This window comes from Bombyx mori, chromosome 4 (assembly GCF_030269925.1).
Source record: "Bombyx mori chromosome 4, ASM3026992v2".
NCBI classification, from domain to species: Eukaryota; Metazoa; Arthropoda; class Insecta; order Lepidoptera; family Bombycidae; genus Bombyx; species Bombyx mori.
The window spans coordinates 12456679-12481969 of record NC_085110.1 but is presented as its reverse complement, the minus strand read 5'-3'; the positions used below and the strand labels follow the sequence as shown (position 1 = coordinate 12481969).

The window sequence follows — 25291 nt, the reverse complement described above, 5'->3', positions numbered from 1 at the left end:
GAGACTGCCGCGGTAAAGCTATTGCATAGCATTTTTTATCAACTTATGCAATTACAAATCGACAATAATAATTTAATATTAAAACAACAATAAAATAAGACCACGCTATATTTATAAACATTAACAAAAGCAAAAAATTAACTGTCCCCTTCACACTCATAACCTAGACCGCGCGAGGTAGAGATGGGCAGACTTTTCATGATGTGCATGCGGCAGTGCGTCGTCACGCCGCGCGCTTATTCACAAACACTACACAAGCGCAACGTGTGAATGTGTTGAACGCGAGCTACATAGTAGGCGTAGTGGGGGTGTCAGGTTATTTTCGTTACGGAATTTCTTGATTCAGTCGCAGCACTCAAGGCCCGCGATAGAAGCTATGCAATAGGTTAAAAAGCTTCCACTTTTCTGTATCACGGATATCCCGGATATGCATACGAGACAAGAAAACATCGGAACATCGATTTTTTCAGACTCCGAAGAACCGAGAATCGAAACAGGATCTCGTATGTAACAGTCAGGGTTACAATAAAAATGTGAAATCTCAATGAATTTTGCATTTTTTGAGAAACATTGCTAATGGTCCTGAGAAATCGATAGCTTCTCCAAGACAGGTGGACGAGCTCGTAACTCGATGAAAATACTAAAGCTTAAAAAAAATCGTTACAAATTCGAGTTCAACGAGTATTCTCGTTTGTAATGGGAATTAATCTAAACACAAACTAATTTACATTTTACATATTAAAGCGTTAAAAATAGCATTGTAAAAATTTACAATTTATGACGCTTGCTATTAAATTTCGTGTATAAATTAGCGAGACTCATAAAACGATAACGGTTAACCTATCACGTAGACGGCGAGTGGCTGACGGTAGTCGGACGGTAATATTATTAGACATTTGGACACTGGCGGCCGTGTGTCTGCCGACATGTTCGTACTGACAGGTAACTTCAAGGAACCGTGTAAGAATGTTATTAAAATCTACAAAAAAAAACATTATCTTTCGTTATTACTTAACAAAATATATGTTTAGTGACGGCTGATTTTTCAATCGCCCGATAATATTTATCCATTAAGCTAATTATACTCGTAACACTACCAATTATGAAAGCGAAAGTGAAAATATTGGTAATTGTATTATTTGTTGTTGTATTTTATACCTTTTTCGCGGTGTTTCTCAAACTTAATCAATATTACTCCTAAGATTTTGGAGTGGATAACATTACTAGTGTAATTCTGTTATGGGAGTACGGTGAGCCCGTGTGGATAGATGTCACTGTCTGAATATTTATACCGCGAAGTAAACGAATGCAAGGGTAGGATAGGAGATAGCACTTCCATCGAGTTCTGTTTAAGGGAGATGGTCGCGCTTATGCCATCATATCTGTGCGTCATATTCGCTTGCAAAGCCAAAGAAATACAGAAGATTTCGTTTCTTATCATAAATTCGTTTTATCATTATTCAATGTGCACATAACTTTAACTTTAATCTGTGGCAAGTACAATAATGCGTTTATACTATTTTACAGCGCTCACTACTATTACGACTTCCGTGTATTAGGAAAAACTTTATTTATAATTTCCTGTTACAATTGTAGAAATGGTTGCGAATGCATTCGACATGCATGGATTTTATTCAAATGTATGTATAGTGCGGAACACGCGAGCCAGTTGTAGTTGCAGCAGCGATTTGATATTTTTTCACTGCTAGACCAGATTATGGTAGCATAATGTTTAGATGTTACTGAAAGACATAGACATCATAATGTGATTCCACCTTTCATCTTGAGACACGACGTCGGAAATTTCATTTAATTTAGAATGACATCTGCGACATCACATTTCAAGATAGGCTGTAGGTATAGTCATATCAGGAACACAAATACGCTAAGCGCGTTTAAAAAAAAAGCTACTGAGGCGTGGTTTTACGGTTTTATCTTGCACTAGCGACCCGCCCTCGCTTCGCTTCGGAAACATTAAAAAACACATGAAACAAAAAAAAAAAAAAAACAAAAAAAAAAGTAGCCTATGTTCATCAGGGACAATGTCGGCTTCTAATGGAAAAAGAATTTTTCAAATCGGTCCAGTAGTTTCGGAACCTATTCGAAACAAACAAACAAACAAATCTTTCCTCTTTATAATATTATATAGTATAGATTTATTATTGTCATTATATTGTTTCCAAGGTTTTGAATACTTTAGTTTTCGTAGTCACGGATGACTTTTTTTCCCCACCTATTCGCTGGTAACTCAAGAGGCTATTTCAGCTACGCGCGGACGGATAGGTGAGACACGGGCTCAACCTGAGAGAATTTGCTGACACTGGCCTAACAAGAGCAGTGCTTCGCTGAATCTGCTACCGAATCGGAATTGCGACCCATTGATAAGATCCAGCGAGAAACCCAATGGGCTCAGTGGGCTATTAATTAGTTGACATTTGGATATTGTGCTAACTACCCTCTATCTTGCTATAAAAATATCATTAAAATTTTATTATAAAGTATTCCGCGTGTACTCATCGCCACGTTAGCAACGAAATAAAATTTACATTAAACTCGAATCTTAAAAAGTATAAAACAATAAATCTTCATACGGCCATTGCCGTTGTTGCACGCCGAACACAGAAAACTAACCTATTTCAACATTTTACAACGTTATAAATTTACATGAGGTCATTCGGTGTTTTAATGTCGTGTCCAAAACCACACCATCGGATTTCGAACATGAGAAGTTTGAATTATGAAAGGGTCTTCGGGTGTACCGAGCTACGAATGTCAAGTACGTGTTGTTAAGGTTTATAGCGGGCTCCGCGGAAACATCATAAAACCGACCTCAAAGTCAGATTCGTATGGATAACGATTAAAGGGCACCTTGTTAACATTAACTGTTCTATAATTGCCCCCTCATATTAATTATTGTTTTATATTGGCACATGACTTATGTCGTTAGAAATACCCCAGGCTATAAACTAGTGTTTTGAACTCGGACCGTTGCGATCCAAGGCTAGATTAATTACATTGTTGTATATTAAAAATGGGCCGGCCTTCTGAACTTCATTAAGAAAGTACCTACGACTGAGTCGATTCCGTGGTTAAATGGCGAACCAAGCGCGGTAATTACTTAAATTGCCTAGCCGATAAATCAAATGATTGATCTTAGTTCCTGAAATTTGATAGTACCGTAAAAGCGAAATTGAGATTTGCCCTTATGAATATTGCGGCATCAGTATAATGTACTAAATATATAATTTACTACTACTTTAGTTTAGTACTTCACTTAATGACTTTTCTTATCCTTATTCGTAGTTGGGCGTGTCGTAAACGCGCAGCTGTGGGTACGTACCACCATCATTCCATTTCTGATGTGAAGCAGTCATGCGTTCGATTTGAAAGGTGGGATTAATCACTATAAAATATTTTTGACGTTTCTACTCCATGTCTCAATATGGGTGGCGATATTGACGTTACTATTTCTTTGGGCTCGAATAACTTAGCATCAGCTAGGCAGCTCATCTTCCTATCTAGAACTATAATCTACTAGACCGCGATACATTTAGTGTACTAAAAAATGTTGTTCAAATTGGCTTATAATTTTACTCCATGCCGTGTTTCAATTCAATTCATTTTTATTTCCTACAAAATGTTTAGTATTTTCTTTGGTTTTCGCGAATCGCAAAGATAACATTAAAACTGTTTTTAGGATTTAAGCTCGAGTTAATTATTTTTTATTTTATTATTTCCGTCGTTTCGACTACATCATTTTTTTTGTGGTTATTTTGAACCTTGGTTTTCGATTTAAATTCTTTCAAAAAAAAAAAGTACTTCAAACACTAATAATAAAACTAATTACTGAAAACAAAATTGAAATCTGATATGAAACATTGGCGTTGCGGGAAAGAGATAGATAGAGCGAGCTCAGTACTCAGCATGTATGTATTTTAAATGTTTATATTTTGGTTCTTAAACCTCAGATACAGCCCACTGAATTTCTCGCCGGATCTTCTCAGTGGGTCACGTTTCCGATCCGGTGGTAGATTCTACGAAGCATTGCTCTTGCTAGGGATAGTGTTAGCAACTTGTCAGGTTAAAGCTTCGTGAGCTTGCCTTCTCGCTCGGCGAAGCTGGCATAAGCTCTATAGGCAACCAGCATTGTCAGAAAAAAATATATGTTCGGATTAGCGTATTTCAATTGTTTCTTCAGTACACACACGTATTTACATTCGCTTACGATTTTGACTAGAGCTTTGCTAATGCTAAAACCGATTTTACATAAGTAGCTAATCAATATATTACTATTATTATTGTATATCTTCATTATTCACATGTGTTTAACGATAGAAAGAATTAACGTGTTTCTTCGTTTGACGACGATCATCTCGATAATTCATATGAAATAAGAATGTGTTTTCATATAATATAATTAATTTTAAAATATTCATCCATTAAGTCAATGAAAGATATAGCTTCATATTTATTCCAGCTAACGTTATTTATGTTAAATAGAAAAAAAATACATATAAACAGCGTGAACTGATTTACCGGTAATATTTATTAAACTATGAGGAATTTCACGCTTCGACTTACCGTTATTGTAAAATATCGTGTGTTAAATAATAAAACACATCTTAGGCCACAACGTCAGCGCAAAAACAAAGAAGTATTTTTAATTATCAAAGTGTTTTCTTGTAGTGGATCGGACGTCCCGTGGCGCGGCTACTTTATACACACATTGCGCGTTGCTCGTTAACAAAACGTCACTTTTCACAATATTTATGTCTCCATTACTTTTCCATGTACACGTTACGACATCGTAAAGATTTTAAATAACTTGTAGAAAGGATTTCGTAAAATCACTTCTATAATGAGTCTCGGAATTATGTAATTAATAGTCGCATTGTGGGCCATTATGAATATTGATCTCTTTATAGTTGTTCGTATTTTTAGCTAAAGCTGTTTGCGTGAAAATCATCTTTTTATCTTGAAAATAAACTTCCTAAAGATAAAACTTCGAAGCAGTTAATTTCAGAGAGCTATCTGTTTTATTGTTTCACAATATTTGTAATAAAATTGAAAGTTCCATTTCGCACGATTACTCGAGAGACGACAAAACGTGTCAAGTGTCAATTTAGATAATTTACAGGGGAATTAAAATGGCGGTCTGACAGATCATGACAGATGACAGTTCGCGTAACTCCCGCGCGGGCGTGGTGCCGAAGTTTGTACTGTAGGAATTCTGTGACCGTTCGTTGGATTTTCTAATATTTTATGAATTTTACACGGTTGTTTTCACACGAGACTGACTTAGTAATCGGATACTTTGTTTTGAATGGCAAGATTAGCCGAGCGACACGACACGACGCCGCGTGTCGACGTAACGAGACGCATGAGGGACAGCCAGCTGACGCGTTGCACGTGACTGGATGCAACTCTCGCTGTAATTGGCTATTCGCAAATTTATTAAAACCGCTTTTTTTGATGTGAAACATCTAGAGCCGTACGTAAAACCGATTGCTGGCGTGGCGACGTATGCCTTGACTTTTTTTTTTCCTACGTAGCTGAGAGCCTTGAGAGGCTATTTCAGCGTAACCTTAACTAGTAGGTGAGCTCACGGGGCTTAAACCTGACGATGTTGCTAACACGAACCCTAGCAAGAGCCGTGATTCACAGAATCTACCACCGGATCGGAAACGCGACCCACTGAGAAGATCCGGCGAGAAACTCAGTGGGCTGTGTCTGAGGGTTAATTTACTCGTCGAGCCCTTGCGACGGGCTCGTCTACTGCTTTCCATTCTGTCCGCAGGATCGGGAATGTAGTTACCGGCGGCCACGACGAGAGGGTTCTCGTGTCGTGCCGCTTAATCGAAGTGGATGCCTTGACGACGCGTCGCCGCACTATATGATAGCATAATTACAGTCTATATGTAGTAGTAGACTGCTTCTTAATATTAATATTTTATTTTTTATTTTGCCACTTGAATTTCCTGTCGTAAACAATTAGTGGGCTCACACAACAAAATTTTATTAATAACATATCCTGTAAAAGCAAACCTTAGATTTTCTGTGCACACTGCAAATTTTAAATACATCAATTTAGCCAACTTATTTAGAACTTTACGGAATTAATAACACTTTATCAGAATGTCGAACCCATTTCTTTACAGGCAATCGACCCAGGTTTGCGTGCAGGCGTTACCCGCAACCGGATGACATTTCATGGAAACCAGTCGTGAATCTAATAGGCTTTTAATAAAGAGGCTCATATGGGGCGAACGCTAGTCTATCGTGCTTATAACATAACTTATTGCTACACATTGAACTGTCAACAGAACACAGCAATTATCTAAATCACCTAGAAAAGTCAACTGGTTTTTTATGAAGGTGCTCGTACGTTGGTGACGTAATTCGATAGTAGCGTAATGGAACAAATTGTTAATGCACTCAATGTATGTTTCTCTTATTTACTGTTTGTTATTAAAATTCCTAATAAGTTTTTATTTCTTTATTAGAGCCTTTTTTAATGCGTGGCGAAGCCGTTTATATTGTGATACAAATTAAATAACTTATTGGGTTGATTTCAACTAGTGATGCACAACGGAAGATAGGAATTTTTAAATTATAGTTAAGAAACCGTATTTTCGATTCTTTTTATTGGATCGGATGAACGACCTCAAGGCCCGCCTGTTGTTAAGTAGTTACTGACGGTAACATACGGACGTCAATTTGCTAACAGCCTCATTAAGACATGAGGTCTAACGCACTACTTCTGCCGATGCTGCAATTGAGACTAAGCCAAATATCACAAGTTGGTGGCCACAATCACGCAGTGATGTCTATGGGTAATCATCTATCACCAGGTGGGTCATGTCTATGCAATAAGAACAAAAAATATAATGAAAAATTCACATAACATTTGTTTGTTTGGATTTCAAAATGCCAAAGGAATTTGGTTAATGAAATACGCGTACGTAGGTACTTTATTCACTTACATATATTTGTATAGGACTACCATCAATTTAGTTTGATCTAAGCTATTCATATCTGTCAGTTTAGCTCAACTGTACTATTAATAACATTAGATGTCGTAGAACCACTAAATAACTAATCATATTTACGAAAGCCAAAGACTATGTTTGATAAATTATTTTTCATTATCTTTTGCATAGTTAGTTAGTCTTGCTTGCTTATGTAAATATGTATATTAAATACTGTTTGACAGCTGTGGACACAAAAAATAAGATACAAATGATTTTTTTCATCAAATTCACATTTTCGAGTTTAATAGCTTTTTTATATTATTTTATCGCGTACTCCAAATTGAAATGAAATACCTTAAATTAGAGTTGAGATGAATGTAATGGAACACCTCATATTTCGAAATCCGTCAAAATACTTAGGCTGTACAGTCTACCAAAGAATAGGACATACCCCAATATCTAAGTACATACATATACCCTCAAAATCATCAATTACCAATCTTAGATATTCGGATGAAAACAGATAGATTTCAACCTTCGTCTTAAATAGAAGATGAAAGTAACATTCAAGCTGGAGCATTAATATCATCGTCCAATTTAATTTGCTGCACTCAGCGTGCCTTAATAGCATAATCATGTTAATATATTTATAAAGGTTTTATTAAAGTATTATTATGAGTAATGTCATGTGTAACAAATTAAAGGTAAAATAAAATATTAAAAACAGACACAAAATACTTGAGTTACACGGAACAAACTTAACGGTAGATATCTATCAAATCAATCGTCAATTATGATAAAGGTCGTATACACATGAACTACTTACAAATAACATTTCCTTCTCATTGAATTGCTTCTAATTATAATCTTATTGTGCAGAAATTAATTGCGATTACACATCCACATTTAACAACAAGTCCATTTGTTCGCGTTTCAATGATCGGTCGTGTATTTTGATGTACAAACAGAGTGTAATGAAGAGGGATGTGGACAATTTCACGCCTCGGTCCGGATGCGGTAACCCGCAATTGGTGCACTCGTTCAAATTAGACTCTTTTCAAGCGTGTTTTTGTCGCGGCCTGCGGTTTTTTTTACCACAGACATCTTCTTTTTATATACTAGATAGTATTTTACTGGTTTTGTGTTTTATCATACCATAGTAATCTATAAATTGGAGTGTCTGTTTGTAATATTGAAATAACCGCTTTTTACTACATGCATATGAATATATATATAGGGTACATACACCAAAATAACATTTTTTACAATTTTTGTCTGTTTGTCTGTCTGTCTGTCTATCTGTCTGTCTGTCTGTCTGTCTATTTGTTGCGGCTAATCTCTGGAACAGCTGGACCGATTTTGACGGCACTTTCACTGACAGGTAGCTGATGATATAAGGAGTAACTTAGGCTACTTTTTTTAGACTAACTTCACCCCGCGGCGTCACCCGTGGTATGAAAATAACCGCGGGTAACATCACGGGACTCAACTATCAATAATAAAATTTAATGTTTCCGAAGCGAAGCGAGGGCGGGTCGCTAGTATAATAATATGAAGAGTGCCGAAGACCAGGCAAAGTGGAGGATTTTAAGTAGGAAATCTGACTGCCAGGGTCCGATTTACTTCTACTAGACCGGGAAAATACTAGGAAGAAGAAAACGAAGTAATATAACAATAAACGGCTATATAAGATCTATGAACTTTTAATTGTACTTATTGCTACAATTTTAAATAAGACTTACATTTTGTTCTGTAAAAAACGACATAAAGTAAATTCGTTCAAAATTCTACATAGATAATAATTTTATAAATTTCTTTATGTCACCGTTTTGTTGATATTCTACATTAATTCCAACTGCTTTTCAAAAAGCGCATGCGCGGAATATGTTAACGTTAAAGGAAGTCCAATTTCTTTGCACTTATATAGATATTAAACACTTAGGCACAGAGCAAACGAAGTTGTGCATTACACAAATGTTTACTCTATGTGGGAATCGGACCCACTATCCTTGGCGCAACAGTGACGAGCGTTAATAATTGCACCACGAAGTCAGTTGTTATAAGATTTGTGTTATTTATTACGTAAATCAGTGTCGACGTCGCCCAAAACACGTCATTACGGATCCTCCCGATGCATTAACGGTGCTTTTGGGTACCACAAGCACCGGTCACCGTCCTCGTCGAACCCGTCGCTTGCGACGAAGGAGTCGACGAGCGAATTAACCCATAGACACAGCCCACTGGGTTTCTCGCCGGATCGTCAACCTACATGTTAGGGCGAAGCTGAAATAGCCTCTCAATGCTATCAGCATAGTAGGACAAAAAAAGTAAATCAGATTTTTAGGTTTAGCAAAATTTTGTATCCGTCTAAGTTTATCCAGTTTTAAATCATGCTTGCGAATGGGGACAATCCTAGATGCCAATCGCAGACTTATCCTCAAGTTATTGATTTAAACAAATTTAATGTCTTCTTTGCATTGGAAGTCGTTTGAAACTAATGCAAGTTATGAACTTCATCGCTTACCAGAAGTGCCTAAAAGTAATATTTGAGAAAATATCACCAAATAATTATTAACTTGGGAAGTGGAAGTCAAAATAAACAGCTGTTCAGATAATCAATATGAATTATTGTGTAAACTTACTCATTTATCGTTACGTCAACTGGTATTTGCATTGTGTGTGTTAAGTTTATCCGAGGACATCGCGATTGGACGTTTATTAATGAAATATGTAAATAAGGTTTGGTCGGTCGATCGTTGACGTTGGAACTAACGTATTCAAACAAATTGTCTTGAAAATTTACTTGTGTTTTACAGATATCATTCCTTTGGAATTCATGTTTCAGCTTAGTTTTGTAACAAGTAATTTTAACATTGATGTGTCATACACGAAACTAGCTCAGGCGTGTATTCTTCGTCTATCTTTATCTCGCTCTAAAGCAGGGGCTCCCAAACTTATTTTGTCTATTGCCCACTTTGAGAATAAATTTTTTTTTAGCGCCCCCATTTTTACACCTACCTGAAAACCACTATAGCGAAAGCTCAATCGGTGTTTACTAGTCTTCCTAGATTAAATTACAAATCGCCTCCCAAGCCTCTACACAACGCCCCCTTTTTTTCTGGGTCTCTTACCGCCCCCCTTTAGGCCTACAGCGTCCACAAAGGAGCGTTATCGCTCACTTTGGGAAAGACTGCTCTAAAGGAAGCTTTGCGAAAAGGTGAAGGTTTTGTCAATATCGTGCAGTGAGCGTTTAGTTCCGCACGTAGGAAATTGCCTGTACTGGATTTACAATATGCCCTCGGTTTTAATTGGCGAGATTGCGACCATTGCTGGCGGGATCGATTGTGATCCAATGTCGTAAGTGATGGATGCGACTCATTACTCGAACGCTCTGGGTGGCACGACACCGATGTCGCGCTGTACTCGCTTTAACGACACGAGCTCATAAACGCAATCGACTTTAGTGTCAAACAGGCTCGCGATATCGGTGGGCCGATAACGTACATTCAATAAACACATACACATTCGCGATACTACCGATGGAAGGACCTCTTGTGAGTCCGCACGGGTAGGTACCACCACTCTGCCTATTTCTGCCGTGAAGCAGTAATGTGTTTCGGTTTGAAGGGTGGGGCAGCCGTTGTAACTATGTATGTATATCTATTGAGAACTTAGAACTTATATCTCAAGGTGGGTGGCGCATTTACGTTGTAGATGTCTATGGGCTCCAATAACTATTTAACACCAGGTGGGTTGTGAGCTCGTCCACCCATTTAAGCAATAAAAAAAGTACATTGGTGGTCCATGGTGAGATATCCGATGGTGTCGCTTGGTGAGACCATACATTGATAAGTACCGATTTATAAAAGTAACTACACACTTGACATATTTTCGCGAATGATTTGCACAATCAAGAAATAAAGTCGTGTTACAAAACAACGCCTAAGAAGTAGTTAATTTGCGTAATTACTGGGTACGGGCGACCATCGATTGGCTCCAGAAACAATCGAAGGTCCGTTATTGAACATTAAATCTACTCCTTTATACGATTTATTTATTGCCAGTTCTCGGAGCTCCAGTATTACTTGTTTTATCGACGGACCAAAGCTCGGTATCCGATTTTATAACTTTTCCAACTATTAATAATATGAAACACGACTCGAAGGCAGTTGACAACTCGTCCCCATTTTATTATCGCTAATAACTCACTGTATTCACTTCTGGAATTTTAAAACAAGAAACGATTTGTTTTAAGATATTTGTTTGGTCAACATAATTTGTTACTGAATAAAAGCATTTTTGTTCCTATTTCATCTGCTGGTGTTTACTGCTGCATCCCATAGACATAAGGCCTAAGTCTCAATAGTGGTCTTACCCAACAAATCTAATCGGTTGCACACCAGAATAAAGCATAGTGATGGTATCTACCCGTGCGGGCGTATACAACATTTTATCACTAGTAATTATGCATATTTCAATGTTTTGTTACTTTCATGTTTTTGTTACACGACGTTAACTTTCATCGCGGAGTCGTTCATGACCACGTACGACGTACTTTTTTCCCCTACCTAAGCTGATAGCCTTGAGAGGCTATTTCAGCGTAACCTTAACTAGTAGGTGAGATCACGGGGCTCAAACCGGAGTGATGCTAACACTGACCCTAGCAAGAGCAGTGCTTCGCAGAATCTACCACCGGATCGGAAACGCGACCCGCTGAGAAGATCCGGCGAGAAACTCAGTGGGCAAAGTAACAAGACATTTCCTCAGAAATATTGATACTGCCCGATCTAAGCGGAGAATGAGTCCATCGCTTGATACGAATGCACCGGTCGCCTTTCCCTTTCGCCACGACGGCTTACTTTAGCTGACCTTTATATTATACGTGCTTAAAGCAGAACGTGTTAAATTATTGTTTGTTTAAAACGAACCGATATAAATGATAACGTATAAAGGAATTAGAATTACTAGTGGCCCCGCAGTAGTCGAGATTCGACTGTAATTAATTGAAATTATAAGTTTAAACATTATTACGGTTCTATTGTCAAACACTATTATATTTCGATAATATAATCACAGTATTCGCCAAAACTGCACTATATAGATCAATAATATTAAAGACAATATTAATCTATTTTCAATTCGACCACAGACTTTAAACATTAACAAAAGTTTCCCAATTGACAGTAAACAAAGAGTATATTTTTATGTATGTTTTGTGTCAAATACATGGTAGTGTATGTAATGTTTTCTTTATTCAAATTGATTTAAAGTATCTTTTATGCTTTATTTAAAAAAATATATTAGCATTGTGCACTCCTTCTCTATATTCTCTATAAGTGTGAGAAATTTTATGCTCCTCCGGCCGCGCAATTTTCGTAAAAAGGGGTACAAAGTATTTGCTTCACGTATTAATATATAGATAAAATCCGCTCGAACTTTAATAAAAAATAATAATAACATAATATCGAGAGAGGCGACGTAATAAATAAACGACGGAGATGTTATCGCGTACTGGCTGGCAGGAAGCGCTTCGGCCCATTTAGGGGTGCATTAAAATCGAATACATCATATTTGTTTGATTTCCTAGTTCGCGTTTCACCCTGTAATTATACAAGTCACCGTCCACGGCCGATCTCCGTTCGTTTTTTTTTTTGTAGATGCATTAATCATCTTTTTTTATTGCGAGCATGTGTTTTGGTCTCGTAAAACACTTTCGGGGATTATAAGCTTTTTGTATTCGTTATGTCTAATTTAGTTTTCGGTCGGTTCTTATGAGGTCATTAGCGCGGTGAGGTCCGCTTCGTCGGACCCGATGAATTTAAGGTTTAAACCTACGTTTTGTGCGGTAATAATTTGTCACATTAATATAACAGATATCTTGTTTTGTCTGTATAAAGAGTTACGTTTAAGAGTTTAATTGAATAAATAATAGTTAAAAAAAACTAACAAAACACGCTTTTATAGAAAATCCGACTAAAAAATAGAAAATAAATTTTAATAAATTTGAATTATAATAAAAAACGTGGGATGCTTTTCAGGATATTATCAAAATAACCTTTCTACTCATATCTGTTCATAAAATATTTATAACTACTGGTACCATGCTCCTCACGCTTTTTTTACAGTAAAATCACTTTTTCTTACACTATTTTTAATTCAAATTTATTTTAATTTATTTTCTTTTTTTTAGTTGGATTTTCTATAAAAGCGTATTTTGTTAGTTTTTTAAACTATTATTTATTTTTCATTTTTTAGTTGAATTTCAATTATTTCAAACTTTTTTTTTTTAATATTGAATTGTCATCGGTCCTTAATTAGTATACCAAATTTCGAGTTAATCCGACGTTTTGAAGGGGGTCAAAATCATGTTCAAAGATTCCGTTACAAACATACATACATACGTCTGAAGCTAATAAAAGTGTATTATTATGTTTTTGTTTTGTTTGTTTAAAGGCGAATGTTTCCGACGGTGCGCGTGTCGTTCGCCGGCTGCCGGGCGGAGGCGCGGTACGGCGTGCTGCTGGACGTGGTGCCGGTGGACGGCAAGCGCTACCGGTACGCGTACCACCGCTCCTCGTGGCTCGTCGCCGGCAAGGCGGACCCGCCAGCGCCCGCGCGGCTCTACCCGCATCCCGACTCGCCCTTCTCCGGCGACCAGCTCCGCAAGCAGGTCGTCTCCTTCGAGAAAGTAAAACTCACCAACAACGAAATGGACAAAAACGGACAGGTATGAAAATACCACAATTTTATAACTAAAGCAAACCCGTAAGTCGTGATCGAAATACATTTAGTAGCTTAACCCCAAAATCTTATAGATCCAACATAGGCAGACTCGTACTGGATACTTGATAATCGGCCTAATATCGAGGAGGGAAATACGGGGAAAATGCGAAACGCGAAATCATTTCTAGTTAATAGGGCTGACGATTAATAGGCTGACACTTAACCCTAAAAAAAAGTAGAAAGCTATTTTTAAATCTACATAAAAATAGGCATAAGTATTTTGTTGTGTTCAATATTTTTTTCTCCTTTCCGGCGCCCAAATTTTAGTTTTTATTTACATATATATTAGATTGTTATAAAAGATATTGATGAGTTCTATCTACTTTTTGAAAATTAACAAATTCTTCTCCACTTTACTAAAATAATTTCAAGAACAAACAAAAGAGAAAATTTAATATTTAAAATGAATCTAAATCATATGTTGTTAGTGGCTATACTCTAATTTCAACAAAAGGGCGATCATTAATATCTATTAATATTATTATTAATATTTTTAAAGCAAACCAACGTAACACAACTAACAAAAATGTCTAGGTATAGAAGCCCTACAGCCCACTGAGTTTCTCGCCGGATCTTCTCAGTGAGTCGCGTTTCCGATCCAGTGGTAGATTCTGTGAAGCACTGCTCTTGCTAGAGTCAGTGTTAGCAACACTTTCGGTTTAAGCCCCGTGAGCTCACCTACATGTTAGGGCGAAGCTGAAATAGCCTCTCAAGGCTATCAGCATAGGTAGAAAATAAAAGCCTTTTTTTACTTCCACGTTTTGCACAGCCTTACATTACGGCTTCTCAAATGATAATGAAATTAATAAGATAGGTTAGGTAACTGTTTGGCTTAGGTAATTACGACTAATATTGTTTTGGATAGTATATTAATTACATCTATGTCAAAGTAGTTAAGCGACGTAGTCAACTTCACACGGTACTATAGAGATTTGTTTACTGAAGCATATTAATATTCGATTATAGAACTAAGTTCGTTTAAAGGTATATAAAATGGAAGGTTTCAAATTCTTAATACGAAATTAAAATTCTTAAATTTCTCAGCTGAAATGTATTGATTTTAATAGTTCATAATTTAACATCTCGAAATCGAAATCTGAGGCAGCTGGCCGGCTCATGCACACCGTTGACTTCGTTCTTTATTATGCACTAGCGGCCCGCTCCGGGTCCGCTCGGGTTTTTAACAAAAATTTCAACGTTATTTCATTTTTTTGTTTTTTTTGTTTGTTGTTTTATTTTTTTAAATAAAATAACACTTATTGCGGTATAACTATAATAGTTAGACATATGCTGTCGCGACACATTTTGTAAATAATAATAACAAAGTCGTAGTACATTATTTTATTCTATCATCATTAGTTTTCGCAGGGCGCGTGATGTAAAGAATATTTTAGGTAATTTTTTTACACCTTGGGTTACGTTATTGGAGTTTTAGTAAGGATCCCTAATTTTTTTCAAAAAAGATTATAGCCTATGTCACTCAGGAATAGTGTAACTTCCAAACAGTGAAAGAATTTTTTAAATCGGTTCAGTAGTTTCGGAGCCTATTGAATACAAACAAACAAACAAATCTTTCCTCTTTATAATATTAGTATAGAAGTATAGACTATAACTGTATCCAATACATTGCGTGCAGTGAATACAAAATATAACGATCATCATTTTTACGTCATCATGTCGAAAATAATTCCTTTATTTTCGGGAACAGTTCCCACGTAACCGGTATATGTAAATCGCGTGCACACTTAGCGTTTCACATCACAATAATTCCTCCTGTGAATTTTAATTTCATAATTAATGTAAACCAATCAAGTTTCATCGCACTACCTGGTAATCAAATCGGATGTTTTTATTGTATTTCGTATTAACTTATAAGATGTTGATGCTGAGAGTTGCGTGAAGGTTGTAGTGTTGAAGTCGGACGATAAAGCAGCGGTGGATGCGGAATTAGCTATAAACTGTTGACGTAAAATGGATGATTTACGGCTCCCTCGAGGTACCGTTGGCAACTAACGATTCTCGTTCACCTGCATATCCATTACGTTAAACATATCTTAGAATTTTAGTACCTGTTATGTTCCTGAATGGCTGTCATTTATACAAGTTTTAGTGCACCAACATTGAAATGTTCAATGCCCACAAGTTTCTCAGAACTGCATAGATGAATCACACGGCTTTATTCTAGTCAATTGTAAAATATTGAAAATGTTCCTAAATTTTGTGTTAACATTAAATTGTTTATTGTTATGAAAAATATTTTCATTTTATGTCTGCGGTTCATAAATCTTATTATAATAAAGAGGATATCGAACAAGCAAAGAAAAAGAATAGAGCCTGAAGTCGTCGTGGTCTAAATGATAAGACGTCCAGTGCATTCGTGTTGAGCGATGCACCGGTGTTCGAATCCCGCAGGCGGGTACCAATTTTTCTAATGAAATACGTACTTAACAAATTTTAATGTTCATGATTGACTTCCACGGTGAAGGAATAAATAACATCGTGTTATAAAAATCAAACCCGCAAAATTATAATTTGCGTAATTACTGGTGGTATCACCTCTTGTGAGTCCGCACAGGTAAGTACCACCACCCTGCCTATTTCTACCGTGAAGCAGTTTCGGTTTAAAGGATAGGGTAGCCGTTGTAACTATACTGAGATCTTAAAACTTATATCTCAATGTGGGTGGCGCATTTATGTTGTAGATGTCTATGGGCTCCAGTAACCACTCAACACCAGGTGGGCTGTGAGCTCATCCTTCGTAGCAATAAATAAAAAAAATCCAATGGCTGAAATATAAATGATTGTGGTAGCAGCCTCACAATAAGCTCTTGTAAATTGCCGGTAATAACGCAAATTCTATAATTTACTGTTTTCGTTTTTATCACACGAAATATTTATTGGGGAAGTCGTTGCAGAGCATGCGCCTCCGGTCACCGTCCTCGTCGAACCCGTCGCTTGCGACGAAGGGCTCGACGAGCGAACTAACCCATAGACACAGCCCACTGAGTTTCTCGCCGGATCTTCTCAGTGGGTCGCGTTTCCGATCCGGTGGTAGATTCTGCGAAGCACTGCTCTTGTTAGGGTCAGTGTTAGCAACTCTCCGGTTGAGCCCCGCGAGCTCACCTACAAACGTTAGGGTGAAGCTGAAATAGCCTCTCAAGGCTATCAGCATAGGTAGGAAAAAAAAAAAAAAAAAGCATGCGTCAGTTAAGTATTTACGTAAAAAAAAGTGGTATAGATGAGGATTTGAATCCCGGCACAGTTTTGATCACTCAAATTCGAATCATCGGCGCTGCGTCAGTCCCGCGGGCCGTCTCATCGTGCGTGAGGCAATTTTATAGAATTACGAGTGAAATTACCGGTGTCGGTGACACCTCGGGCGAGAGTATACACGTATAATGAGAACGGTGCCGCCATAGAACAAATTACCCGCACATGTCGTGTCAGCAGGCACCACGCAGGTGACTCCTGAGTCAAAACTAAACAAATTCGCGATATGACACATAATTCATTGTGATGTCCCTTAAAATTACCGTGCAATTAAAGAAAATTTCCACTACAAACTGAAGTTACGTTAAAAGAAATTGTTTAGTGTGTAACACACACAAAGGAGAGCCATGTACGATTGTAATTTAGACACAATAGTACGCAGAATAAATCTACTACTAATTACTATTTTATTCATTTTACTAATTTAAGAAAATCATAACGATTTATGGGTTGTTAATTTGTTTTTAACTCGCAATGTTTTTGTAATCCATCAGAATTAATATGAAATTTATTGATAACCCAATTTCGATAAAAAAAGAAATATTCAGTTTGGTCAGATCAGCGAGTGAAGCTGTGACGTTTCCCAGTGACCGGATCAAACATCGACGAGATAATAAAATACAGATCCAGGTTGTTTTGTAAACACCTTAAATATAATCATATTTATTTTCTCTTTAATTGATAAATTGCAGTAGGTTCTATTGTGAAGCTCTCTTGTATGAGGGCAGTAGAATGGAACGAACGAGGGCGGAGCTCAATGATGGATGGGCTCAGTTCTGACCAAAAACACACCTAATTGGCTTTCCCATAGCTAGGGAACCAGCAGACCGATCAGTATCATGCAATGCTTGTGCCAGGAAAAGTAATTTAATTGAAACCTATTTAATGTATACCGCAATATATAAAAAGAAAACTGGCACTCAAAAAAAGAAAAAAAACGTACAAACAATCTACTTCTAAATATAAAATGTTAGCCTCTCGTAGGTACGCATAAAATGATTCGACATTTAAATCTAAAATAAAATTATTAGTAAGCCACACCGAATCCAAAGCTTGTCGGCGAAGTTGAATTATCAAAGTAAAGCAAATTACAAATAAATCGTGTAATTAACGATAAATTTTATCGAAACGGAAGCCGAGTTGGTGACTCGTTAATATAAGTAACAATATGTCGGCCACGCAACCCGGCGGCACGCGTGTCCGCGACTCGCTTATAATCGCCGAACAAAAACTCCATAGAGCCGACAAATTAATCATCCAGTTTCAACGAATAAAATCAAAATAATTGCCGTATTCACAACACGAATAATTTCTTAGCTCTGTGCCTAATCGCTACAGATATGCTTACTATGTATATATTCCAAAAGTAAATTTATTTAAATTGACATTTTTCAACTATCTACCTAGTCGAATTTATACATTAACTATATCAGAGGCTTTCCCTGGTAGGCCAAAAACAACTGTACCAAGCTTCATCATAATCGGATGAATTATTTATGAACGCATAGAGGATAAGCACAAAAAATATGTTTTATTTATGTAGAAGAAAATAATGCACGGAAATCTATACTAATAAGAGTATTATAAAACTGAAGAGTTTGTTTATTTGTTTGGTTGAACGCGTTACTCTCAGGAACTACTGGTCCAATTTAAAAATTCTTTCGGTGTTAGATAGCCCATTTATTGAAGAAGGATATAACATCACGCTAGACCAATACGAGTGGAGTACTAATAAAGATTGTTTCAAATCGTTTTTTTTTCTTGGTTCCTTCTGAAAGTTCTAAAAAAAAGTCCGCGACGGCTTATGTCTATATATTTTAAGGTTGGCTCACTATAACCTTTCTTAAACTAACCAAAATGCTGTTCTAAAACAAAGCATTATTTGGGAAGGTGTTTATATAAAGATAATATTAATCCCTATCCAAATAAATACGTTATTTATTACAAGTATTTAAAATTGCAGCAAAGTAATGATCAAGCGCGTAATAATGATGTACAAGGCGCTGGCCGGCCGGTGCGCGGCGGCACATAATAAGAAGAATAACAAGAAATCCATATAACTTCAACATAGGCTTTGAAAATTGTAGATTTTTCTGGATTTCTCCAGGATCCCATTATCAGATCCTGATCCTGATGATTAAAGAACTATTCGGGAAGTCTACTCTTTCGAACCAAAAAAGAAGAAAAAAGAATTATCAGAATTTTTTCTAACATTCTCGAGATATTGGTGAACATATATAGATAAAAAATGGTGGCCGAATTGATAGCCTCCTCTTTTGAAGTCGGTTAAAAAGCGTGATTTTGGTACCTTACATAGCTCCTTAACACTCTATTATTCAAAAATATTTTGAAAATGAAGTTGTAAATGAAGTCGCGGGTAAAATTTAGCGTTGTTCCAAAGTAATTATTCCACGCGGACGAACTCGCGGGCAAAAGCTAGTCATGTTATAAAACTATTTCTAAATTAACAACTAAATGTTCCACGTTTAGATATCGCGTGCGAAGGGTACCGCAAATAAAAAATCCAACACAAGAAAAAGTAGAATCTTTTGCTAAAATTTAATAGAAGAGAATCTGTCAGAAGACCGTGTTTGGTTGTACTCCGATTATTAATTTATTTTTATTTTCGTTAAATTTGTAACATCTATCTATCTATCTATCTATCTATATGTAATTGTTTTATTTTATTTCCATCAATAAATTAATTTAACAACAATCCCTAAGTTAATCGCCGTTAATTGCACTGAAGCAAGCTGTAATTAATGAAAATATGCAAATCGTCCGTTCCAACAGCTGACCTAACAATGGTAAAAGATTAATGAAGTACATTTTGGTCGTTTAAAAAAAATAATTAGATCGTATCGGCCGACCGTGCTCTAGTAATAACACTATTATTAAATTAGCTTGGCTATCAACGAACGTAAGTAGAGTTACTGGGAATATAGCAGATATCTGAGAACTCGCTTAGCTTTTGCTATAGGTCATACCTCTTTGCACTATGGGCTTTGGTCTGGACGGTTACTACATTATTGTTCAAAGTTCAACTAGCAGCAAAGTGAAATATTTTTACTGGTGCTACGACGTCTTGGGAGTCCGCACGGGCAGGTAACACCATCCTGCTCATTTTTGTAAAGCAGCGGTTGAAAGGGTGGGGCAACCGTTGTACTGTTAAATCTGAGACCTTACAACTCTTGTCTCAACGTCAGTGGCGGCATTTACGTTGTAAATGTCTATGGGCTCCGGTGACCACTAAACGCCAGGTAAGCCGCGAGCTAGTCCACCCATCAAAGCTATTAAAAAAAAGTTGTACAAATTATGTTTTGACCAAATTTGACATTATCTACATCAATTAATTATATATTTATATAAATATTTTGTTCTGTAGTTATTTATTTATCTAATAAGAACCACAGCTTTTTGATACAATTAGTGTTTATTTTTCGGTTGTCTTTCGAATGCACCTTACGTGTCGCCTGCTATAAATGCCATAGGATTTAATTTAAAAATTGCCTAGCTATTGTACCGATAAACATATTCACGGTACGGTTCAAACCATGCCACGACTACAAAATGTTTTATGAAGACGTTGATAGCACGAATAGTCACGATAAACTGACGCTGCTTCGGACATGCAACGGGTGTGGTTCAAACTCATAGCTCACGGTTAAGTGCAACTATTTCTATTTCTGCCGTGTAACTAACTATACTTGAGACCTTAGAACTTATATCTCAAGGTGGGTGGCACATTTACGTCGTAGATGTCCATGGACTCCACTAACCACTTCACACCAGGTGGACTGTGAGCTCGTCCACCCATCTAAGCAATAACAAAAAAATAAGTACTGCGCTCAACCCCTTGCTTAGTAAAGAACTCGAAAAGCGTATGATGACATTTATCGCATATATATTGTATTTAAAGGAAGAAAGGTCATTATGTACCAAAGGTGAATTGGTATACTACATTTTCCGAGCTAGGAAATCTGCAGTTGCATCATCATCAGCCAAAAAGCCGACGTCATTAACGTGCTTGTCACCGTGTTTTACGGGCCGCCCGAATCGCCGGCCATTGCTCCCGGCGACGCGTCATTATCGCAATCATACCCGTGGAATACTTTCATTAATAATCACTTTAAAATTTATTACGGCGACCGCACGTTGCCCGAATATATGGCAAATAAAATTTAATAAAACCCCTCAGCACGCCGTCCCGGGCGCTCGTCTTAATGAACAACGGCGAACATCAATTCTCGACGATCGTTTGCGTTTTTAATTACTGTTGATATTTTCACGTCGTTAACGCATACAGAGAGAGAGAAGGTCATTATAATACAAATACGCTAGGCAGGTGATTCGAGTCGGTAGTGGTCGTGAGTTTAGGTTCAGTATAAATTATAAAGTTATTGAGAGTTAGCCGGAGTCCTGCGGCGAAGCACGCGTTCGTGTTTCGACGTCTCCCAACATCCCAACATATTACGCATCTAATGGGATTAACAGCTGACCTTTTACGGTCTAAATGTTAAAGAAACTTTAGCAAACAGCCACTATAATATAAATGCTGATTTCACTATCAATTAATACATTAATCTTTATATTTTAATACGTGAAGCAAAAACTATGTATCCCTTTTTACGAAAATTGCGCCGACGGAGGAGTATGAAATTTTCCACACTTATAGAGAATATAGAGAAGAAGTGCACAATGCTAATATTTTTTTAAATAATGCATAAAAATACATTAAATCAATAAAGAAAACATTACACACACTACATACCATGTATTTGACGCACACACGCATGCATACTATTTATTGTCAAACTTTTGTTCTTGACGTCTGTGGTCAAATTGAGAATAGATTAAATATTGTTTGTCTTTATTCATATTTTTTATAGTGTAGCCTTGGAGAAATTTGTGACTATAGATGTATAAAATACAATCATAATAGTGTACAAACTTATTATCCAATTCCAATTAATTGTAGTCGAATTTCGACTACTGGGGGACCTCTAGTATAAAGAATATTCTTACGATTTCGACGCCCCCCTCAATCTCAAAGGAGATAAATTTTGGTTTATATTGGCATAGATGAGCAGTCAAGTTCACGATTCACCAGATCTTAAGTGGAAGACTTAAATTACAACACAAAGGCCGTCGAACACAGTCTCCGATTCAAAATTTGTTTTTGCGGTGTCTGTGAAATTGTTTTCTCTATTGTAGTGGACTGTTGTTTGGCCTTATTTAACTTCATATAATTATTCGAACACTGGCAAACCGTTCCACACTTAAGTTTGTTGGCATAGAAGATAAGTGTTTTCAATGTACTTATACATGAATTTAAATTTCAGTATAACATTTTATTAAGCAACCATATTTCAAAATATTAATCTCATGATTGATATGTTGTACATGAATCTTTTATTTGATTATCGCGTGGAAAAAACAAACGTTATCCTTTCAACATATCATCAATATGTATTATCCTGCTGTCGGATCTAACGAAAACAATAATTTACCCGCATTTACGACAATATTGACTTACATGTTCGGTATCATTACCTATGGTTACTTCATAATGTTGTCACTAACAGACAGACTGAATCGTTTGTAAATTTTATTAGCTTTATTATCTGACTAGCGGCCCGCTCCGGCTCCGCTCGGGTCTTTAACTAAAATTTCAACGATATTTGACGTTGTTTTATTTCTTTAAATAAAAGAACACTTATTGCGGCATAACTATAATAGTTAGACATATGCTGTCGCGACACTTTTTGTAAATAATAATGTGTTCTACAAAGTCGTAGTACATTATTTTATTCTATTATCAATAGTTTTCGCAGGGCTCGCGATGCAAAGAATATATTAGGTAATTTTTTTACACCTTGGGTTACATTATTGGAGTTTTAGTAAGGATTCCTAATTTTTTTCAAAAAAGATTATAGCCTATGTCACTCGGGAATAGGGTAGCTTCCAAACAGAGAAAGAATTTTTCAAATCGGTTCAGTAGTTTCGGAGCCTATTCAATAAAATCAAACAAACAAATCTTTCCCTTTTATAATATTAGTATAGATTAGTATAGAAGTATAGATAATAAACCTAAACAAATTTTCCAATCAAAATCGGCCGTATGTAATACAGTAAGTAGTATAATTACAAAGCATTACAGTAGTGCAAATGTTGCAGTAAATTTAATTCGTATTTCCATTTGAGTGAGTGTGCTTCCTGATGAATACGTGCATAAGATAAATTCCCTTTATTATATCCAAATGAAGTGCAATAGTATTTCTGTACGTGTAATTTCATTGAAACAACCGCTTTTTTTCATATCGCAATAATTATCTACACGGTGCACGGAGTAAAACGGTGCATCTTTATTGGCTTCAATTACAGCGTGCAGGCGGCTTCATTGTTAACCTGCTTATCAAAGAAACTCGCCACTCATCAAAACAATAAAACATTAAATACGATTATATAGTTGTAACGACGTTTTTAATTGTCCCGATTGTAATTTATATTAATACTACAGTTAACTATTTCATATGAAGATTTTAGGTTCTTTGAACTGCCGATAAATGGATGTATGTGTTGCCACTCTACCTCTCTTTATATCTATTATATCTATCGTTATTATCTCCCTGCGATCCACTTTACTGAACGCGTTACAATACATTTCTTTTTCAAACAAATGTATATAGAATCGTTCGGTTTTTTTTCCCTACCTAAGCTGATGATAGGCTTGAGAGGCTATTTCAGCGTAACCTTAACTAGTAGGTGAGCTCACGAGGCTCAAACTGGAGTGATGCTAACACTGACCCTAGCAAGAACAGTGCTTCGCAGAATCTACCACCGGATCGGAAACGCGACCCACTGAGAAAATCCGGCGAGAAACTCAGTGGGCTAATTTTCAAACAAATGTAAATAGAATCGTTCAGTATGACTGAAGAAACGTTGACTATTGCAGGGTCATAGCTATGGACTTTGTCAGTCACAGTCCTCAGTGGTGTTTCGACTCTCAAAACTATTTTTATTTATAAATCAGACTAGTGCTCTCCAGTAACCACTTAACACAAGGTGGGCTGTGAACTCGTCCACCGATCTAAGCAATAAAAAAATAAAAATATCACCAAATGCCTATTGCAGGCGTTTATTTAATATCAGACTCGACGCTAATACTGCTTTAACTACAAAGCCTTACTGATATTTATTTATCAACAATTACTGCGGCGTGCTTCATTAATGCGTTGACATTAAATTTTACAGCCATACTATCCTGTGAGACAACAATATTGAATAGTACATTTCCACACATATCATTATCAACGATAAAGCGTCAATGTTCATGACTGAATGCTTTGTAATAAGCAGCTACAAAATTCTTAAGTGGAAGCGGCTTATTAGCTCCAATGATGTCGGAGTTGTTTCTGTTAATACTCTAGTATTATAAAGCCTTGTTGGATGTTTTATGTTGAAGGACAATTCCAATATGTTACATTGTATTTGTTGTGTAGGGGAATGATACCCCGCCTCGCTTAGCTTACTATGCAGTTATTGTGCATATAGTAATGAGCAGCATACGTTAGTCAGTCAGTGGTCAACGTGCAGCGATCCACCGCGGTCGCTGACGCGAATAAACATGTCATTTAGCGGTAGGCAGTGGCTTGGCTCTGCCCCTGGCATTGCTAAAGTCCATGGGCGACGGTAACCACTCACCATCAGGTGGGCCGTATGCTGCTGGTCTGCCTACAAGATCAATAAAAAAAAATTATTATACGTAGTGTTTTATTAACCACTCCGATGAGGTTTCCGGAGGAGAGTGCACAATAAACCCTCAACGAAACCTCACAGTTGTATATTTCATTACTATAGGTTCTTAAACCTACCTAATACTGCCAAAATCTATGGCTTTATAATAACTGGCGTTTTGATTTTCAAATTAGAACGTATACAAGCTTGCTGCATGCTATCGCTATTTTTTATTTATTTTTTATTGCCCTTGTTGGCAGACGAGCATACGGCCCACCTGATGGTGAGTAATTACCGTCGCCCATGGACTTCAGCAATGCCAGGGGCAGAGCCAAGCCGCTGCCTACCGTTAAGTACTCTCCACAAGCCTCGTTTGAAGAACGATATGTGTTCTAATTCTATCTATCACTAGTTCGATCTATACGAAAATGTAGCCTATAGTCATCATAAATTAATTCATTTCTACCGAGAAAGGTATTGTTTGGTCTATTAAAAAGTTTTTGATAGTTGGCCAATTGAGCTCACACTCT

General features: G+C 36.7%; 1 protein-coding gene across 2 annotated transcripts in view; it reads left to right on the top strand.

The window, feature by feature from the left end:
• The window catches only part of LOC101738629 (T-box transcription factor TBX20), an 83000-nt gene that overhangs the window by 37221 nt on the left and 20488 nt on the right, over positions 1 to 25291 (top strand). For both annotated transcript variants that reach the window (XM_012694453.4, XM_004930909.4), the window contains exon 4: positions 13425 to 13698. In XM_012694453.4, the coding sequence (XP_012549907.1) occupies positions 13425 to 13698 (274 nt within the window). The remainder of the gene's footprint in view (positions 1 to 13424; positions 13699 to 25291) is intronic.